The 18631-nt window shown below is 46.0% G+C and overlaps 1 protein-coding gene across 5 annotated transcripts in view; it reads right to left on the bottom strand.

Annotated features, from left to right (window-relative positions):
* Positions 1 to 3225: 3225 nt before the first annotated feature.
* The window catches only part of lrp4 (low density lipoprotein receptor-related protein 4), a 79025-nt gene continuing 63619 nt past the window's right edge, over positions 3226 to 18631 (bottom strand). For 3 of the 5 annotated variants that reach the window (XM_027152175.2, XM_027152176.2, XM_047802886.1), the window contains 21 exons: positions 18598 to 18631; positions 18168 to 18273; positions 17167 to 17368; positions 16802 to 16991; positions 15271 to 15402; positions 14824 to 14964; positions 14580 to 14666; positions 13991 to 14162; positions 13693 to 13855; positions 13354 to 13579; positions 12773 to 13076; positions 12460 to 12678; positions 12162 to 12296; positions 11712 to 11820; positions 11292 to 11484; positions 10719 to 10832; positions 10463 to 10574; positions 10278 to 10342; positions 10103 to 10190; positions 9830 to 9971; positions 3226 to 4510 (listed from right to left, as the gene is read on the bottom strand). The exon at positions 18598 to 18631 is cut by the window's right edge and continues 48 nt beyond it. In XM_027152175.2, the coding sequence (XP_027007976.2) occupies positions 4166 to 4510; positions 9830 to 9971; positions 10103 to 10190; positions 10278 to 10342; positions 10463 to 10574; positions 10719 to 10832; positions 11292 to 11484; positions 11712 to 11820; positions 12162 to 12296; positions 12460 to 12678; positions 12773 to 13076; positions 13354 to 13579; positions 13693 to 13855; positions 13991 to 14162; positions 14580 to 14666; positions 14824 to 14964; positions 15271 to 15402; positions 16802 to 16991; positions 17167 to 17368; positions 18168 to 18273; positions 18598 to 18631 (3279 nt within the window). In that variant the 3' untranslated portion in view covers positions 3226 to 4165. Of the gene's footprint in view, positions 4511 to 9196; positions 9278 to 9829; positions 9972 to 10102; positions 10191 to 10277; positions 10343 to 10462; positions 10575 to 10718; positions 10833 to 11291; positions 11485 to 11711; positions 11821 to 12161; positions 12297 to 12459; positions 12679 to 12772; positions 13077 to 13353; positions 13580 to 13692; positions 13856 to 13990; positions 14163 to 14579; positions 14667 to 14823; positions 14965 to 15270; positions 15403 to 16801; positions 16992 to 17166; positions 17369 to 18167; positions 18274 to 18597 lie in introns of all 5 variants that reach the window. The other 2 variants (XM_027152178.2, XM_027152177.2) reach the window with 2 other exon arrangements.

The raw sequence follows: 18631 nt of genomic DNA, 5'->3' as shown, positions 1-18631 counted from the left end.
ACCCGTAAGCCACAGGGTCCTGTAGACAATAGCAGTGGTTTGTTTATTAATAAATATGCAGAGGTTGCCAACTTTCACCACTTTTCTTTATGTTAGTTACAAAACTTGAGTGTAATTGGTATTCAGATTGATCTCTGCAGTCCTCGCAGTAACAGATAATCATATAATACAGCAGTGGCGGTTCTAGGACCTTTCTGTAACAGGAGCCATTCAGGGGCCAAGTACAGGGTACATTCACTCTCTCACTCATTTTCTACCACTTATCCGAACTTCTCGGGTCACGGGGAGCCTGTGCCTATCTCAGGCATCATCGGGCATCAAGGCAGGATACACCCTGGACAGAGCACCAACCCATTGCAGGGCACACACACACTCTCATTCACTCATACACTACGAACAATTTTCCAGAGATGCCAATCAACCTACCATGCACGTCTTTGGACCGAGGGAGGAAACCAGAGTACCCGGAGGAAACCCCCGAGGCACGAGGAGAACATGCAAACTCCACACACACAAGGTGGAGGCGGGAATCGAACCCCGACCCTGGAGGTGTGAGGCAAACGTGCTAACCACTAAGCCACCGTGCCCCCCTCAGGGTACATTCAAGCACACAAAATAATTTATTCAGTACGGTGCAAATACATTTCGGCAGTCATTCCTTTTTCAAAAGCTTGATTGCCGCCAATTGTTTGGGGGGTGGAATTGCATTTGTGATCGTTGTGAAAAACTCTCCGGTTGCTCTTCTCGTCGATGATTGATGGAATGGGGACCAATCAGATTTCAGCAGGGGCCAGGGCCCCTGTGGCCCCGCCTCTAGAACAGCCAGTCATTTTTCCTCAGCTTTAGCATTTTTTCATGGGCTCCTCTGAGATCTGCCTCTTATTCCAAATCTTTACTTATCCATTTTTTGTCTGATCAACTTTAATGTTAAAGAGAATGAGAACGTTTCTCTAGGGCTGAATTCCTTGCTCGTGTCTGCCATGTTTACGTAACTGCAGGTTCTTTTTAAGGTTAGATCTTCCATTTACAAGGTTCATCTAGAATCCGAAAAAGACCCGGATTAAAAACGTCTGTTTTATTAAAAGCATGAACGATGTGTGGAGCTTCGTTACCTCATCTCCAGTAATATTACTCATCTGTGCAAATTAAACACGTGCAGTTGGTCTTTTAACAGGTCCAATTTTAACTTCAGAATGAAACGTACTGTTTAAATGGGTTTGTTATTAGACACACACACAAAAAAACAACAACAACAACAACAACAACAGCAGCAGCGTACGCCATTTCTTTTCAGATGCAAACGCAGTTTTATATTAAAAGATAGCAAAGAACTAAATCACGGTCACACAACACAGCTTGTTAGTATCGCAAAGCAGAAAATTCATATACAGACTTTTCATATTTACACCCAACAAAAACAAAAGGAATTATAAATATCTCTTAATTAACTTTACAACAGTTTCATGTGTACGGAGTTATTTGAGACATAAAGAGCACGGCGTTAAATAAATGGCACGACTCCAAAAGAAAAGGAGAAAATGGTTCATTAAAGTCATCTCCAGTGAGTGAAAAGTAAGAGACTGTTCAGGGAACTGGCAATGAAATGCTTTTCTTTTCTTTCACAAAGTCAGGAGGAGAAACTCGCCGGTTTCTTTCTTCTCTGCGTGCAGAAGCAGCCGTTTCCAAGTCCGTGTTTGGAGACGGATCTCAAATTCTCTGCTTTTCTACAGCTCAGGAATCAAACTCGTCCTGGAACCGGGTGGAGAAGTTCAGTTTAGACTTAAAACGTAGACGTAGAAGTTTTGGTTCCAAAAAAACGTCCTTCGGCTACCGCGTGGAGTTCAAAAGTATTGTAATAAATCTGCTGGAACACAGCAAGAGCTGTTTAACCAAATGATTCAGATTGATGATGATTCGAAGCAAAATGTTGAAGAGCTGTGAGTTCAGTGACATGATGTCCACTCCTGCCTGTTACACTGTACTGCTCCTTTAAAAGAAATCACTTCAAACTAAATAAATAGTAATTATTAGCTGTTAAAACAGTTAATCCCATTTCTAAGATATTATTATTCTTATTATTGATGCAGGTAAAGCTGCACACAGAGAAGAGAATGAAACATCAAAACGAAGCCGACTTTCTATCTGACTTTGTGTTAATAAATTAGAAAAATGTTCACAATCCTTTAAAACGCAATTTAAAAAAAAAACTCCCTTTGTACAAAAAAGAGGAACTATACAATAATGATAAGATATTTTAACATGTACAAATGCGTCTGCAGGTTCAGTCCTGTACAGCTGTTTGTGTGGAGCTCGGTTTGAAATGTGTCGCTAAAACAGAACGAGAGGCAGATTTAAGGAGAAGAGAAAAGAAGCAGAGAGCCGAAGCTGAAGTAGCTGCCGGGGTCCATCACTTCCTCTGTCCAGCCGCGTGTGTGTGTGTGTGTGTCAGTCAGTGGGGCATGTGCCAAAATTAAAATACTCTCTCTCACATACGCGCACACACACTCGTACAATCTCACAGGCGCACAGACACACACATTATAGATTCTAGATAATGAAGCGCACATTATAGATATAGTGACTTGGCGCACACAGACACGTCTGCCGACAGACAGGAACTTTATTGATCCTGCCGGAAGACATTTTGTTGTTTACTTGTTTCTTGCTCACCTGAGTAAACCCTGCTGGGGAGAGCGGTGTCAGTCGTCTAGGGAGAAATACTGTAAGGAATATTACAGTGTACTGAAATAACACCCGTTACTGGCACATGCCCTCTGTGTGTGTGTGTGTGTGTGTGTGTGTGTGTGTGTGGGGTAGCAGCAAATCAGCATTGTGCTGAAACTTGAGAACTGAACTTCAATGCATCACTGATCTATAGAATACTGTGTGTGTTTGTGTCAGTCCATTCATTGAAAAATAAAAAGTGTTGTGGTGCACTGTGTGCTCCAAACACAACTCCAGAAACATAAATATGCAGTGAAGAAAACATCATCATCATAGAGCATGTTCACTTCATTCGTACAGCTTTGGGTGTGTGTGTGTGTGTGTGTGTGTGTGTGTGTGTAATACAGTATTTTGTACTAGTGCTAAACTGAAATGAAATGACTAAAAAAATAATCCTCACACAATACTTAAAATGGTTGTGCATCTTGATGATTTAGTTTAGATCAAATCCTCCATGGATTTTTGACCTCCAGCTTGGACAAAATGGATCCGCTAGTCGTCTGGCTCTGAGCCCACGGGACTATTTCAATTTATTTCTGTGCTGGTCTCATGATATTAGCTGGTTTTACACACTGTAATTAAACCCAATATTTTTGGCCACGTCTCTATTTCAAACAGAAATTGTTTAAATTATTGGAACCTCTCGCGCAGCCAGATTGAATGAACACAGTGATGCATGCTAGCTGCAGGATCGCACTGATGTGATGGTTTTGTGTGGCTGCTTCATGATCTCAGGAAATAACCTTTGGGTTTTTCAAATCAGATGAGGACAAAAAGAAATGGTACTCATGGATTGTGCGTGTGTGTGTGTGTGTGTGTGAGAGAGAGAATCAATTCTGACTGAGCTGTTCCTCTGTTTTAACAGTCAGTCAAGTACATTAAAAAAAAAAAAAAAGTAAAACATTCAAACTCGGAGACAGATGACGAGCAAAAGGAAGCAACGTATTCATCATGAGGCGGTTTGTGTTCGTCTCTCTCTCACTCAGGAGGTTCAGAAAGCACCAGGACGGCGCTCGGTACTTGGGCGCAGTCGTTCGTCCGAGTCCCGTGAGGCCTTTAGCAGTTTTAGCACTTTAAGAACTAACGATAATATTTAGATAAATAAAATTGGTAAAGGTAAGATGAGTGACGGGAGGTCGCAGCAACCGTTAAAAGAAAAAGCACGTCACTTTTTACACAAAAAATCTGTCTTTGTTTACAAAAAAAACACAAATAGTTCTCAGTATACTGTTATATCCATATCTCTTAAATTGTCTGTGTTGCTCTTTTGCATTGTTCGTATTTCTCTGTACTAGTCAGCATTGTCCGTCCACTGAAGATACTTTATGGTGGGCCTGTGTGTGTGTGTGTGTGTGTGTGTGTGTGTGTGTGTGTGTGTGTGTGTGTGTGTGTGTGTGTGTGTGGGTGTGTGGGTGTGTGTGGGTGTGTGGGTGTGTGGGCTTTACACTTCGCTCTCAGTTGAGGGTTTGCGATTTGGGACCCAGCCTGTGTCAGGGAGAGTGCTGTGGCGTTTGGGCGTGGTTACGGGGGCAGTGTTCAGACTCGAGCATTCTGATTGGTCGCCTTGAAGCAGCTGTTCAGTCTCTGTGTCGTCCAAAGAGGCGGAGCTTGCCTGGAGGGAGGCGGAGCTTGCCTGTAAAGATACGGTGTCGGTGCGCATGCAGGTTTTAAACGTGCCTCCGCGACACACTTTTAGCTGCTTCAGATCCTCCCAGTAAAGCTCCTCCCCTGAGAGAAGACACACCCCCTCCACGATACGGATCTTCTCATTGGTGTAACTGCCCTCCTGCCAACACACATACACACACACACACACACAACCTTATATTTAAGTAAAGCTGGTTAGTTTGAGAAATGAAGCCGTATTTTCATTAGATTATTTGAACATTTCTACACACAGTGTTTACACTCAGCTGCTCAGTGACGTTAAATCTGTAGTGAGATGTTTAATTAGTAACATTCAGAAAACTCATACATCTGTGTTTATAAACTCATTTACACAATGTTAAATATCATTAAAACACACTCACACACACACTCACACACACACACACACACACACACACGCACACGCGCGCACGGCACACAGACACACACACACGCACATGGCACACAGACACACACACAGACGCACACAAAAACACAGACGCACACAAACACACAGACGCGCACACACAGATGCCCACAAACACACAGACGCGCACAAACACACAGATGCCCACAAACACACAGACGCGCACAAACACACAGACGCGCACAAACACACAGACGCGCACAAACACACAGACGCGCACAAACACACAGACGCGCACAAACACACAGACGCGCACAAACACACAGACGCGCACAAACAAACAGACGCCCACAAACACACAGACGCGCACAAACACACAGACGCGCACAAACACACAGACGCGCACAAACACACAGACGCGCACAAACACACAGACGCGCACAAACACACAGACGCGCACAAACACACAGACGCCCACAAACACACAGACGCGCACAAACACACAGACGCCCACAAACACACAGACGCGCACAAACACACAGACGCGCACAAACACACAGACGCCAACAAACACACAGACGCCAACAAACACACAGACGCACACAAACACACAGACGCGCACAAACAAACAGACGCCCACAAACACACAGACGCGCACAAACACACAGACGCGCACAAACACACAGACGCGCACAACACACCAGACGCGCACAACAAACACACAGAACGCGCACAACAAACAGACGCGCACAACACACAGACGCGCACAAACAAACAGACGCCCACAAACACACAGACCCCACAAAACCAGACGCCCACAAACACACAGACGCGCACAAACACACAGACGCGCACAAAACACAGACGCGCACCAAACACACAGACGCGCACAAACACACAGACGCGCACAAACAAACCACACAGACGCGCACAAACAATGCCCACAAACACACAGATCGCCCACAAACACACAGACGCCACAAACACACAGACGCACACAAAACACACAGAAGCACACAAACACACAGACGCCCACAAACACACAGACGCCACAAAACACACCGACGCGCACACAACACTACAGAGCGCCACAAACACACAGACGCGCACAAACACACAGATCGCCACAAACACACAGACGCGCAACAAACACACAGACGCACACAAACACACAGACGCACACAAACACACAGACGCACACCAAACACACAGACGCGCCACAAACACACGACGCACACAAACAACAGACGCCCACCAAACACACAGACGCACACAAACACACAGACGCCCCACAAACACACAGACGGCACAAACACACAGATGCCCCACAAACACACAGACGCCCACAAACACACAGACGCGCACAAACACACAGACGCGCACAAACACACAGACGCGCACAAACACACAGACGCGCACAAACACACAGACGCGCACAAACACACAGACGCGCACAAACACACAGACGCGCACAAAAACACAGACGCGCACAAACAAACAGACGCCCACAAACACACAGACGCGCACAAACACACAGACGCACACAAACACACAGACGCCAACAAACACACAGACGCCCACAAACACACAGACGCGCACAAACAAACAGACGCCCACAAACACACAGACGCCCGCAAACACACAGACGCGCACAAACACACAGACGCGCACAAACACACAGACGCACACAAACACACAGACGCACACAAACACACAGACGCACACAAACACACAGACGCACACAAACACACAGACGCACACAGACACACAGACGCACACAGACAAACAGACGCCCACAAACACACAGACGCCCACAAACACACAGACGCACACAAACACACAGACGCACACAAACAAACAGACGCACACAAACACACAGACGCGCACAAACACACAGACGCGCACAAACACACAGACGCGCACAAACACACAGACGCGCACAAACACACAGACGCCCACAAACAAACAGACGCGCACACACAGATGCCCACAAACACACAGACGCACACAAACACACAGACGCGCACAAACACACAGACGCACACAAACACACAGACGCGCACAAACACACAGACGCGCACAAACACACAGACGCGCACAAACACACAGACGCCCACAAACAAACAGACGCGCACACACAGATGCCCACAAACACACAGACGCACACAAACACACAGACGCGCACAAACACACAGACGCGCACAAACAAACAGACGCCCACAAACACACAGACGCACACAAACAAACAGACGCACACAAACACACAGACGCACACAAACACACAGACGCACACAAACACACAGACGCACACAGACAAACAGACGCCCACAAACACACAGACGCACACAAACAAACAGACGCCCACAAACAAACAGACGCACACAAACACACAGACGCACACAAACACACAGACGCGCACAAACACACAGACGCACACAAACACACAGACGCACACAAACAAACAGACGCCCACAAACACACAGACGCACACAAACACACAGACGCACACAAACACACAGACGCACACAAACACACAGACGCACACAAACACACAGACGCGCACAAACACACAGACGCACACAAACACACAGACGCACACAAACACACAGACGCACACAAACACACAGACGCGCACAAACACACAGACGCACACAAACACACAGACGCGCACAAACACACAGACGCGCACAAACACACAGACGCCCACAAACAAACAGACGCGCACACACAGATGCCCACAAACACACAGACGCACACAAACACACAGACGCGCACAAACACACAGACGCACACAAACACACAGACGCGCACAAACACACAGACGCGCACAAACACACAGACGCGCACAAACACACAGACGCCCACAAACACACAGACGCGCACACACAGATGCCCACAAACACACAGACGCACACAAACACACAGACGCGCACAAACACACAGACGCGCACAAACAAACAGACGCCCACAAACACACAGACGCACACAAACAAACAGACGCACACAAACACACAGACGCACACAAACACACAGACGCACACAAACACACAGACGCACACAGACAAACAGACGCCCACAAACACACAGACGCACACAAACAAACAGACGCCCACAAACAAACAGACGCACACAAACACACAGACGCACACAAACACACAGACGCGCACAAACACACAGACGCACACAAACACACAGACGCACACAAACAAACAGACGCCCACAAACACACAGACGCACACAAACACACAGACGCACACAAACACACAGACGCACACAAACAAACAGACGCGCGCACACAGATGCCCACAAACACACAGACGCGCACAAACAAACAGACGCGCACAAACACACAGACGCACACAAACACACAGACGCACACAAACACACAGACGCACACAAACAAACAGACGCGCGCACACAGATGCCCACAAACACACAGACGCGCACAAACACACAGATGCCCACAAACACACAGACGCGCACAAACACACAGACGCGCACAAACACACAGACGCGCACAAACACACAGACGCGCACAAACACACAGACGCGCACAAACACACAGACGCCCACAAACACACAGACGCGCACAAACACACAGACGCGCACAAACACACAGACGCGCACAAACACACAGACGCGCACAAACACACAGACGCGCACAAACACACAGACGCGCACAAACACACAGACGCACACAAACACACAGACGCACACAAACACACAGACGCACACAAACAAACAGACGCACACAAACACACAGACGCACACAAACACACAGACGCACACAAACACACAGACGCACACAAACACACAGACGCACACAAACACACAGACGCACACAAACACACAGACGCACACAAACACACAGACGCACACAAACACACAGTTGCCCACAAACACACACACACAGATGCCCACAAACAGACAGACGTGCACAAACACACACAGACGTGCACAAACACACACACACAGATGCGCACAAACACACACAGACGCGCACAAACACACACACACAGATGCGCACAAACACACACACACACAAGCGCACAAACACACAGATGCCCACAAACAGACAGACGCGCACAAACACACACAGATGCGCACAAACACACACACACAGACGCACACAAACACACACAGACGCGCACAAACACACACAGACGCGCACAAACACACACAGACGCGCACAAACACACACAGACGCGCACAAACACACACAGACGCGCACAAACACACACAGACGCGCACAAACACACACAGACGCGCACAAACACACACAGACGCGCACAAACACACACAGACGCGCACAAACACACACACAAGCGCACAGCCCCACACACAAGCGCACAGCCCCACACACACACACACACACACAATTTTGAGCTAGAACTGAACTCTGGTTTCAACAAGATGTCTGTTTCATCCCAACACCAGCCTGTCATGCTGTTTAACTACCTTCATTTGCCGCCATTTCGGAGAAAGGCAAAGAGTGAATTAGAAGATGAAGGGAGAGAGGGAGTTGTATGGGTGAGAAAGCTGTAGTGAAGAAAGAGTGAAGGAAAGAAGAACAGATTAACTGACGAGCGTAAAGTTTACAGCACTAACAAACGTTATATTTATTAAAACAACAGTAAAACAATAACAGACACTGTTAACGTTCACAATCCAGTTTGTATAAAGAATTCATACAAATATAAAAGGTAAAAGCTGAAAAAAGCAAAGCTACGGATTGCAGTACTGATATTATGTGAACTTAAAGCTGCAGTGTGTATGATGAGCGAGTTACTGAACAGAGACGTGCAGACGGAACGCAGTGATGCTCCTGAGCTGCTGAGAGCCGCTTTGACGACCTCAGAGCATTTTAACTCACAAAATCTCTACGTCTACATCATACACACGACTGCGTACTCCAGCACCAAAGCAGCCTGACTACACGGTGACGGGGGTGTGAGCCAGCAGCCAATCAGAAGAGAGACGGCGCGAGAGGGGTGGAGTCGAAACAATGCGAACGGAGGTGAGAAAGTGGTCGAGCTGCTAGCGACCGAGTGTTTAATGTGAAACAGAAAGGAAAGAAGCAACAAATCGAACCTCTTTTTTATATCGTAGCTGGTTGTATATCGGTGGTTTCTGCACGGTCTCTATTTTCACTTCCTGTGTTGACGTCCTGTAGGAGGGATTACTGTACGTCAGGTTGCTCACTCCGGGATCGGCAAACTTGGATTTTTTGTGCCTGAGGATAAAAAGTTATCAATCAGACAAAAAAAAAACAAAACAAAAAAAAAAAGAGAATTGTGAGTATCATCTCATGCGCAGGTGTGTGACGAGTCCAGGAATTATAGCTATATCGGTGAACCGACGCACCTGTAAATGATGAAGACGGCGATGAGGATGAGGATGGCCAGCACCGTCAGCGCTCCCCCGATCACATAGCTGATGTGAAGGCCTTCACCTGTTTCAGCGATAAAGACAAACGTGTTTATCCTTCTGCATGGAGCAGCCAGTTAAACACTGTATACTAGGTAAACAGATCTCGTACCGTGAGGCGCGGACACTACGTTGGTCTGAATGCAGTCGACCACGACGCCGCTTTTCTCTGTACAGCTGGAGGAAAATATCGTGTGTGTGTGTGCGTGTGTGTGTGTGTTAGTAAACTGGAACAGCAAAAAAATCCTTCATAGTGAGTATTTAAGACTGTGAGCTTTAGTGCTGTAGTACACTCACTTCTGTGCAGGTCGACCCTGCGGAGGTTTGACTGTTGGCTGTTTTACGCGTTTGTTAGGAGCTTGAGTGCCGGCGGTCACTTTGTTCGGCCCGACGGGAACGTAACCGGCAACTGTAAGAGACGGAAACGGTGCAATAAAAACTTTTAACACGTTACTGTGTTACACTTCTGTATATCTCTGCTTCTTATGATTAGTACTATATAGTGTGTGTGTGTGTGTGTGTGTGCGTGTGCGTGTGCGTGTGAGAAACTCACTGGTGGAGCACGGCCGCTCGTCCGGCTCGTCTGGACACGCGCACACAAACCCGTTGGACTTGGCGAAGCAGAGGTGCGTACAGCCACCGTTATTCACTCCGCAGTGATTAGTGCCTAACAGAAGAGGGCGAGAGCGAGAGCACACGCTGCTCAGTCACACACTACACACCACAGAGGTTTTCAAATCTGACCAGTGGCACCGATCTGCTGCCTACGAGGCGAATTAGACCCGTGACTGATCCCCAGTCTGATTCGGTGACTGACTCGCTGAACGAATAGCAGAACTTTTGGTAAAAAAGGAGAAGAAGATGGAGCACGAAGACAAGATTAAGTGATTAAGGACATGAATCTATGCGTTATATATTTCAGGGGTCCGAAATAAGAACTGCATTCAGAACAACAGCTGATAGCACTGAACACAGCACACATTTTAATCCTACTCCGGATTTTTACTGAGTCGACTGTAAATGATTCATATATAATTGGTCTTAACTTGTGGCTCCTTCATTTCAAGGACTCACAAAAAAATGTTGTAATCAAATCAAAACAACTTGCTCTTCGATGTGCTCTTACCAGACTGCCGGTTTGGTGTCACCACTATTATGTCCATTAACCCCTCTACATTAGCGAGCACCGTCTCCTTGTTGCGGCCCGTGTGTTTGTCCACTCGCTGGATTGATTTGGTTTGCCAGTCTGTCCAGTAGATCCAGCGGTCTTGCTGCGAGATGCGGGAGAAAGGGATTAGAGGAGAGGAAACCGGCTTCAGCTGGGCACAGAGGAGAGAGGAAGATGGAGGGAAAAGGAGAGAGCAAAGAGGATGGGGAGGAAAAAGGAGGGTCAGAGATGGATGGGTGTGAAGGAGACGGTGATGTTAGGGGTGAGAAATGAGAAGAATGAGTGGAGGATTTGAGGGAGTAAGTGGAAGACTGGTGAGGAACGAGTAAGTGATTGAGTGAGTGGGAGGGAGGTGAAGATGATGAAGAAGAAGGTTACCTGAGTGAGAGCAAACGGGTGTGATACAGGAGTGACCAGGACTTGGCGCAGTTTGCCGCTCAGGTCGGAACTTTCTATGCGGTCCAGATGTGCGTCCACCCAGAAGATCCTACATACACACGCACACACACACACACGCACACACAGTAAGATGTGCCACAAACTCAATGGAGGACTCAATGACCAACTGACTCGCTGATTCACTGACTCGCTGCCTCACTCAGATGCTCTACTGAATGCAGAACGGGAACAGATAAGGTACAGTTTGTTTCCACTCACACTTCTCAGCTGAATAAAAACATAGTTCAGCTTTATAAACACTGTTAGCTCTTGAAGAAACACTGCTGCCAAAAATGCTGCCTACATGGCTTCGTCCTAAACAACATCTTGTTTATTTGCATTGTGATGTAAATAAACATAACATGTACATGCAGTCTTCCCGTTTCTCACCTGCGAGTGTCATAATCGAGTGTGAGTCCGTTCGGCCAGCCGAGGTCCGTGTTGATCAGAACTTTCCGGTCCGAACCATCCAGATTAGCGCGTTCGATTTTAGCAATGTGACCCCAGTCTGTCCAGAACAAATACCTACAAAAAAAAATCACAGATAATCCAGTCACCATTAGGGATTGGGCTCCTACAGCATGTAACAAACACTGTGTTCTGATTGGGTGACAACAGCAGGGAAGAAAACACGTTAAACATGAATAACGACAGATAATAAACACAGGACACAGGCTGATGTTCTCACCCTTTACTGGGGAACACGGCGATGGCTCTCGGCTCATCCAGGCTGTTGTTGATCAGGATTTTTCGTGCTGATCCGTCCAGTCTGGAAACCTCAATGGTGTTTCGACCCGTGTCGGTCCAGTACATGTTCCTGGCCACCCAGTCGACTGCCAGGCCGTCTGTAGTCTTCAGACCCTGACTGACCACCGTCTCCATCCCGCTCCCATCCAAATTCACCCGTCTGAAAAACAGCAGGAGTTTACTGACATGATTTATTGACCCCCTGATGATGACTGGAGATACTATAAGGTCAGTATCAGTAGTATCACAAGTACCTGATGACGTCCAGAGAGACGTCGGTGTAGTACAGTTTGCCCTGCACGCTGTCGTAGTCGAGCGAGATGACGTTGTGCAGCTCGGGGACGGGGATGTGGACGTCCGTGTGGTCGTTGGTGTCCAGGGATATGCGACGCACGCTGACACGGTTGGAGAAAAGCAGGTAAGACTCGGGAACGTCGTCACATGACCTGCCGTCACTCTTCAGCACGATGCCAGTAGGGCAAGCGCAGGACGTGCCGTTTGGCCGCGGCAGACACAGGTGGGAACAGCCGCCGTTATTCCGACCACAGCGATTAAAACCTGACAAAGAAAATAAATGACATGGCATTTTATTTCATTTATTAGCAATTTATTCATTTTCAATTTCTTTGTATAGCGCTTTTAACACTTCACATTGTCTCAAAGCAGCTTTACAGAAGTATATAATAATAATAATAATAATTATTATTATTATTATTATTATTATTATTATTATAATAATAATAATTAACAACAACAACAGCAATAAATATTTCCCTCTGCATGAACCATTCTACAGAAGCTGTGGTTACTGTTGACCTCTGGATTCAGTCCTTACCTAGAGGTCTGTCTCGGTCCATGGCCTGGATGTCCATGAGCCCGGGTAGGTTTGATCGGACGGTGATGATGTTGTCTCCTGTGTTTTTGTCTGCTCTCTGGATGCTGCGACTCTGCCAGTCGGTCCAATAGATGTGCGGCCCGAGCAGCGTAAGGCCGTATGGGTGCTGAACCGGAGAGACCAGCGTCCTGCGGTTCGACCCGTTCAGATCCGCTGCTTCAATTCGCTACAACACAAACAAAAAGCATTCGTTTTAATTTAACTATCAACCTAAAGGTTGTTTAAGCTTTTATCTGCTATAAAGAACAGATGAACGAGGGTCGCTGTTTTTCCCCTCACCTCTGTGTGGGCGTCGGCCCAGAGGAGCAGCGACCCGGCTTTGTCTATGGCGAGTCCGTTCGGCCAGCCCAGATTATTATTGATCAGGACCACGCGGTCAGATCCGTCCATCGCCGCTCGCTCCAGCTTGGCGTGCTCACCCCAGTCTGTCCAGTACATGAAGCTACAAACACAGACGGGACACAATAAGCCGTACTACATCTCCACCACAATCAGAGAGAGAATATTGTTAAGGTCCATAATAAACAGCTGAAGTGAACTGAGGAGAGGCAGGTGCACTGGTCCTGATCTGATTTACCCCATTTCATGATACAGAGCAATGGCACGAGGGCTGTCCAGGTTTCTCCACACCAGGACTTTCCGCATAGAGCCGTTCAGATTAGCCACTTCGATGCGGTTGGTTCCAGTATCAGTCCAATAGATCTTCCTTCCTACTGAGTCGACAGCAAGACCATCAGTCGTCATCAGACCTAAAACGAGAGGATGACATGAGAAATGGGCATTGGCAAACTGTTCGTGTGAGCTTCCAAGGAAGGGTCGTGTAAGAAGAGCAGGTGAAAGAGAAGCGAGTGAGAGAGAAGTGCGTGTGAGAGGAGCGCGAGCGAGGGAAGCAGGTGAGAGGATCACATGTAAGAGGAGCAGGTGAGAGGACCACATGTGAGAGGGGCACGTGTGAGAGGGGCACATGTGAGAAGGGCACGTGTGAGAGGGGCACATGTGAGAGGGGCACGTGTGAGAGGGGCACGTGTGAGAGGGGCACATGTGAGGGAGCACGTGTGTGAGGGAGCACGTGTGAGAGGGGCACGTGTGAGAGGGGCACGTGTGAGAGGGGCACGTGTGAGAGGGGCACGTGTGAGAGGGGCACGTGTGAGAGGAGAGTTTCTTACCAGTGGAAATGACATCCTCCTGTCCGGAGCCATTCATGTTTGCTCTGCTGATCTTCTTTAATGTGCTGTCTGACCAATACACTTTACCTGTACCCACACACACACAAACACACACACACACACACACACACACACACACACACACACAAAAACAAACAGCAGGACATCACCTTCCACAATTTCACTACATCGCCATAACCTTTGGGAAATCTGTTGTTTTGAGGTAAAGAGGACGAGGACGTACCCTCTCTGGGATCCACGCCGATGGCGATGGTGTTTTTCATGGAGCCGTTAACAGCCAACACAACGTCGGCGAAATACGGGATGTCGAGAGAAACCATCCGAATGTCTGTCCTCCGTGCGAAGATCAGGAAACTGTTCATTCCTGTGGTGAATAAATCACAGATAAAGACTGGACATGAGAGAGAAAGTGCAGAGTGGAGCTTTATTTGTGAGCTGTGAGCTTTATTTAGCTAGAATTACAAAACCGTCATCATTTATAATGTCATTGCAACTAAATATCGGAGTCTGAGAGACAAAGCAACACGAAGCCACAATAACAACTGCATTAAAGATGGAGTGAATCACTAACCACAGCCTCACGCCTGTATGTCCAACAAAAACCTGACCTCAGGAGCAAATATATCACTTAATAAATCTATTGTTTGAACAAACTTCACCGGCATCTCACCTGGAGTGCAGGTTTTTCCGTCCACCTGAAGGTTTATTCCAGTAGGACAAGCACAGCTGGAGCCTTTAGGTGCAGGAGCCAATAAACACAGATGACTACAGCCACCGTTATTCACCGAGCACGCGGTCTGGACTGGAGAGGGATAAATAAACAAATAAATAATTACATTCATTCATTCATTCATTCATTCATACCGGGGCGTATAAGAGAAATACTGGAACTTCTAGATCTATAATTTTCTAGGTTTTCGTTCATCTCATGGTTTTCTGTTTTTTTATTCCTTCGAGTCGTCTTCTCTGATCGCTCGACTTCTTCCTCACCCGTGTGAAGGACAGCAGCACAACCGACACACGAGAGCAGAACCATCTAAAACAGGAAAGGATTTGAGTCGTTTCTTTGCCTGGAGCCACAGTGTGTGTAGATTAGTTACACAGACGAAGAAACGAGACCCTGAACGCCACAGAGATTCCTGCGAGGCACCGAGTCCTACTTACACCCCGAGCTACTGAACAGAGGACACGATACGCACAGAGACACGACCCTGACTAGGGATGTACCGATACCACTTTTTCTCTTCCGATACCGATCCGATACCAGAGTTTGCCGGTATCGGCCGATACCGATCCGATACCTGTGTTCTTTTCTACCTTTAAAACTAAAGAATGTAAACAACTCGTTTAGTTATTAAGATTCATTTGTTTCTGGCAAAGAAATACAAAAATGCCTTTATTACTGTATGGAAAATGAAAACACAAGAAACCTTAAAAAAAGTATTAAAGCAGCAGCAAACAGAACTTTTAACAGTTAATGGTATAACAATCAAAACCATATGTACTGCAATTATTAAATTAAATGATTTTCTGAAGAAAAGACAATATTTTAAAGTGAATCTTATATTAAAACTCTTGAAACACAATGTAAAATGTATTAAACAGTAAACCTTGCACCCAAATGAGCGACATGTTTAACACGCTGAGGTAAATGGAAAGGACGCCTGATAAACTTGCTGTCTGTCGCAGGCGGTTGTGCAACATATTTCCTATAAAATGTATTATATTTATTTACATTAATGTAATTTAATATACAAGTGTATTTTTCTTATAAAGTTCAAGCAATAGTTAGTTAATTGACATTATTCAACCACCACGGGCATGGGCGTCGGAAGTAAATAAAAAGTGGGCGTGTCCTGTCTCACACACACACAATGGTCCCGACGCCCATGAATTTCAGGAAGCAGCATCGTGGTCAATGCTGTAGGTAAAAAAGCAGAATGGAGTTTAATCTATTAGGGCATTCCTCAAAAAGAATGGATTCGACTGGTGGCGGCGCTCTGAAAAGTGCGATACCCATGACCACGGGTATCGGATTTGGATCGGTCACGCACCACCGATACCCGATCCACTCAAAATGCTTGGATCGGCGCCGATACCGATCCGATACCTAACCCTGACACGGCGGGAAATGTTCACAGATACGTTCGTATTAAATGAATGTACTGTAAAGAAGAACGTAAATATAATAGATTCCTGACCTGCTTCTCTGTGTCTGTGGAACATGTGGATGTCCATGAGGTTTTCCAAGTTGTCCACTAACGTGCTTCGTCCCAAACCGGTCAATTTGTCTGCACTTTCGATGCTCTTGGACTGCCAGTCGGTCCAGAAGATCTTGTCTCCGTGCAGCGTGAGACCAAACGGATGAGGCAGCTGGCTGCCGATCAGCACCTTCAAAGGGAAAATCGTTTTGGAGTCATCAAGAAAATATTTTTACTTTTAATAATAGTTAAATAACTATGATGGAACATTTGAAGGCATAAATCCTTCATGTCGCTCCCAGATCTGTCTCCATGTTACACTAAATATTCTTTAATACCAGTCATTAGCACTAGCTGGCAATTACCTGTCTGTCCGAGCCGTCGAAGTTTCCGAACTCGATGGTCTTCATGCCGGCGTCGGCCCAGTAAAGCCGCCGCGTGTCGTAATCGATCGCTAATCCGTTGGGCCACGTCAGGTTGGTGGAGATGATGACAATGCGATTGGACGCGTCCATTCCGGCTCGCTCGATTTTAGGGTTCGCTCCCCAGTCTGTCCAGTACATGAAACTAAAAGAAACAAAAGAAAAGCACAGCTCAGCCTGAGCTCCATAAAGGTCTGGGAAATACCATCATTATTACATCATCGGGATAAATGACGTCCCAGAATGCTTTTCTGAGTTATTGTGGATATTTTTCTAATGAAATATTCAGAAAAATAATTACAAACTGACCAGAAATGTACCTGAAGTGATGTTAAAAATATTATTAAATTCATTCCGTTTAATGTTAAACATTTATTTTTAATAAAAAAATAAAAAATAAGCAAATAAATAAACAAATACTGTTAAACTGTTAAATTTTAAATCTATCAAACTAAGTTATGACAAATATATAATACATATGCGAGAATATATATATATATATATATATATATATATATATATAAATAAAGAAACTACAAAAATAAAATAAACAAATAATAAATCTCTCTCTCTCTCTCCAAATATATATATATATATATATATATACACACACACACACACACACAAAAAATTATTATCATTTTCATAATTAATGCATTTTGTTGCCTTGTACTGCATTTCGATGTGTAATGACAATAAAGTTTAATCTAATCTAAAAATGTCTCTGGGAATTGTTTGAATTTTTTCTTTTTTTGTCTTATCCTCTTCCTATATTCCTTAATTACTGTTAATATTACCTGTGTTCTGTCCCGGTCTCTTATCTACTACATTTGATAGTAATCTAATAAAACAGTCCTGAGAAAAGACGGAGCCTCGTGAATCCCCTCAGATTTACAGAAAACAGACGTTCATGATTTCCTTCTGTTTCAGTTTGGGTTCCTTACCCTCCTATAGGATCCACCACGATGTCTCGAGGTCGATCCAGGTTCTCCCAAATGAGCACCGTGCGCATGCTGCCGTCCGTGTTGGACACCTCGATGCGATCTGTACCTGAGCAGCACGCAGGAATCACACACACACACACACACACACACACACACACACACACACACACACACACACACACACACACACACAGGGATTTAAAGGAAGAGCAATGAGAACAACAAACATCTGAGAAAAAGCACTGAAGACATTTGGACAACACGGAGGAAGAGAAATGCCATCACAGAGATCACATGACCTCTAAGCCGTAATTACACTAATGAGCTGAGCTGAGCGTCAGGGTATAAAGAAAGTGTCTAATGAACTAGTTGTGTATATTGGGGTTTATTCATTGATGCGATTGTTGATTAGTCTGTGATTAGTCAGTACCTGCATCAGTCCAGTAGAGTTTGTGTGTGAGCCA

The sequence above is a fragment of the Tachysurus fulvidraco genome, chromosome 2 (assembly GCF_022655615.1).
Source record: "Tachysurus fulvidraco isolate hzauxx_2018 chromosome 2, HZAU_PFXX_2.0, whole genome shotgun sequence".
NCBI classification, from domain to species: Eukaryota; Metazoa; Chordata; class Actinopteri; order Siluriformes; family Bagridae; genus Tachysurus; species Tachysurus fulvidraco.
Note: the sequence above shows the minus strand (reverse complement) of the source record. Positions and strands in the feature narration are given on the sequence as shown.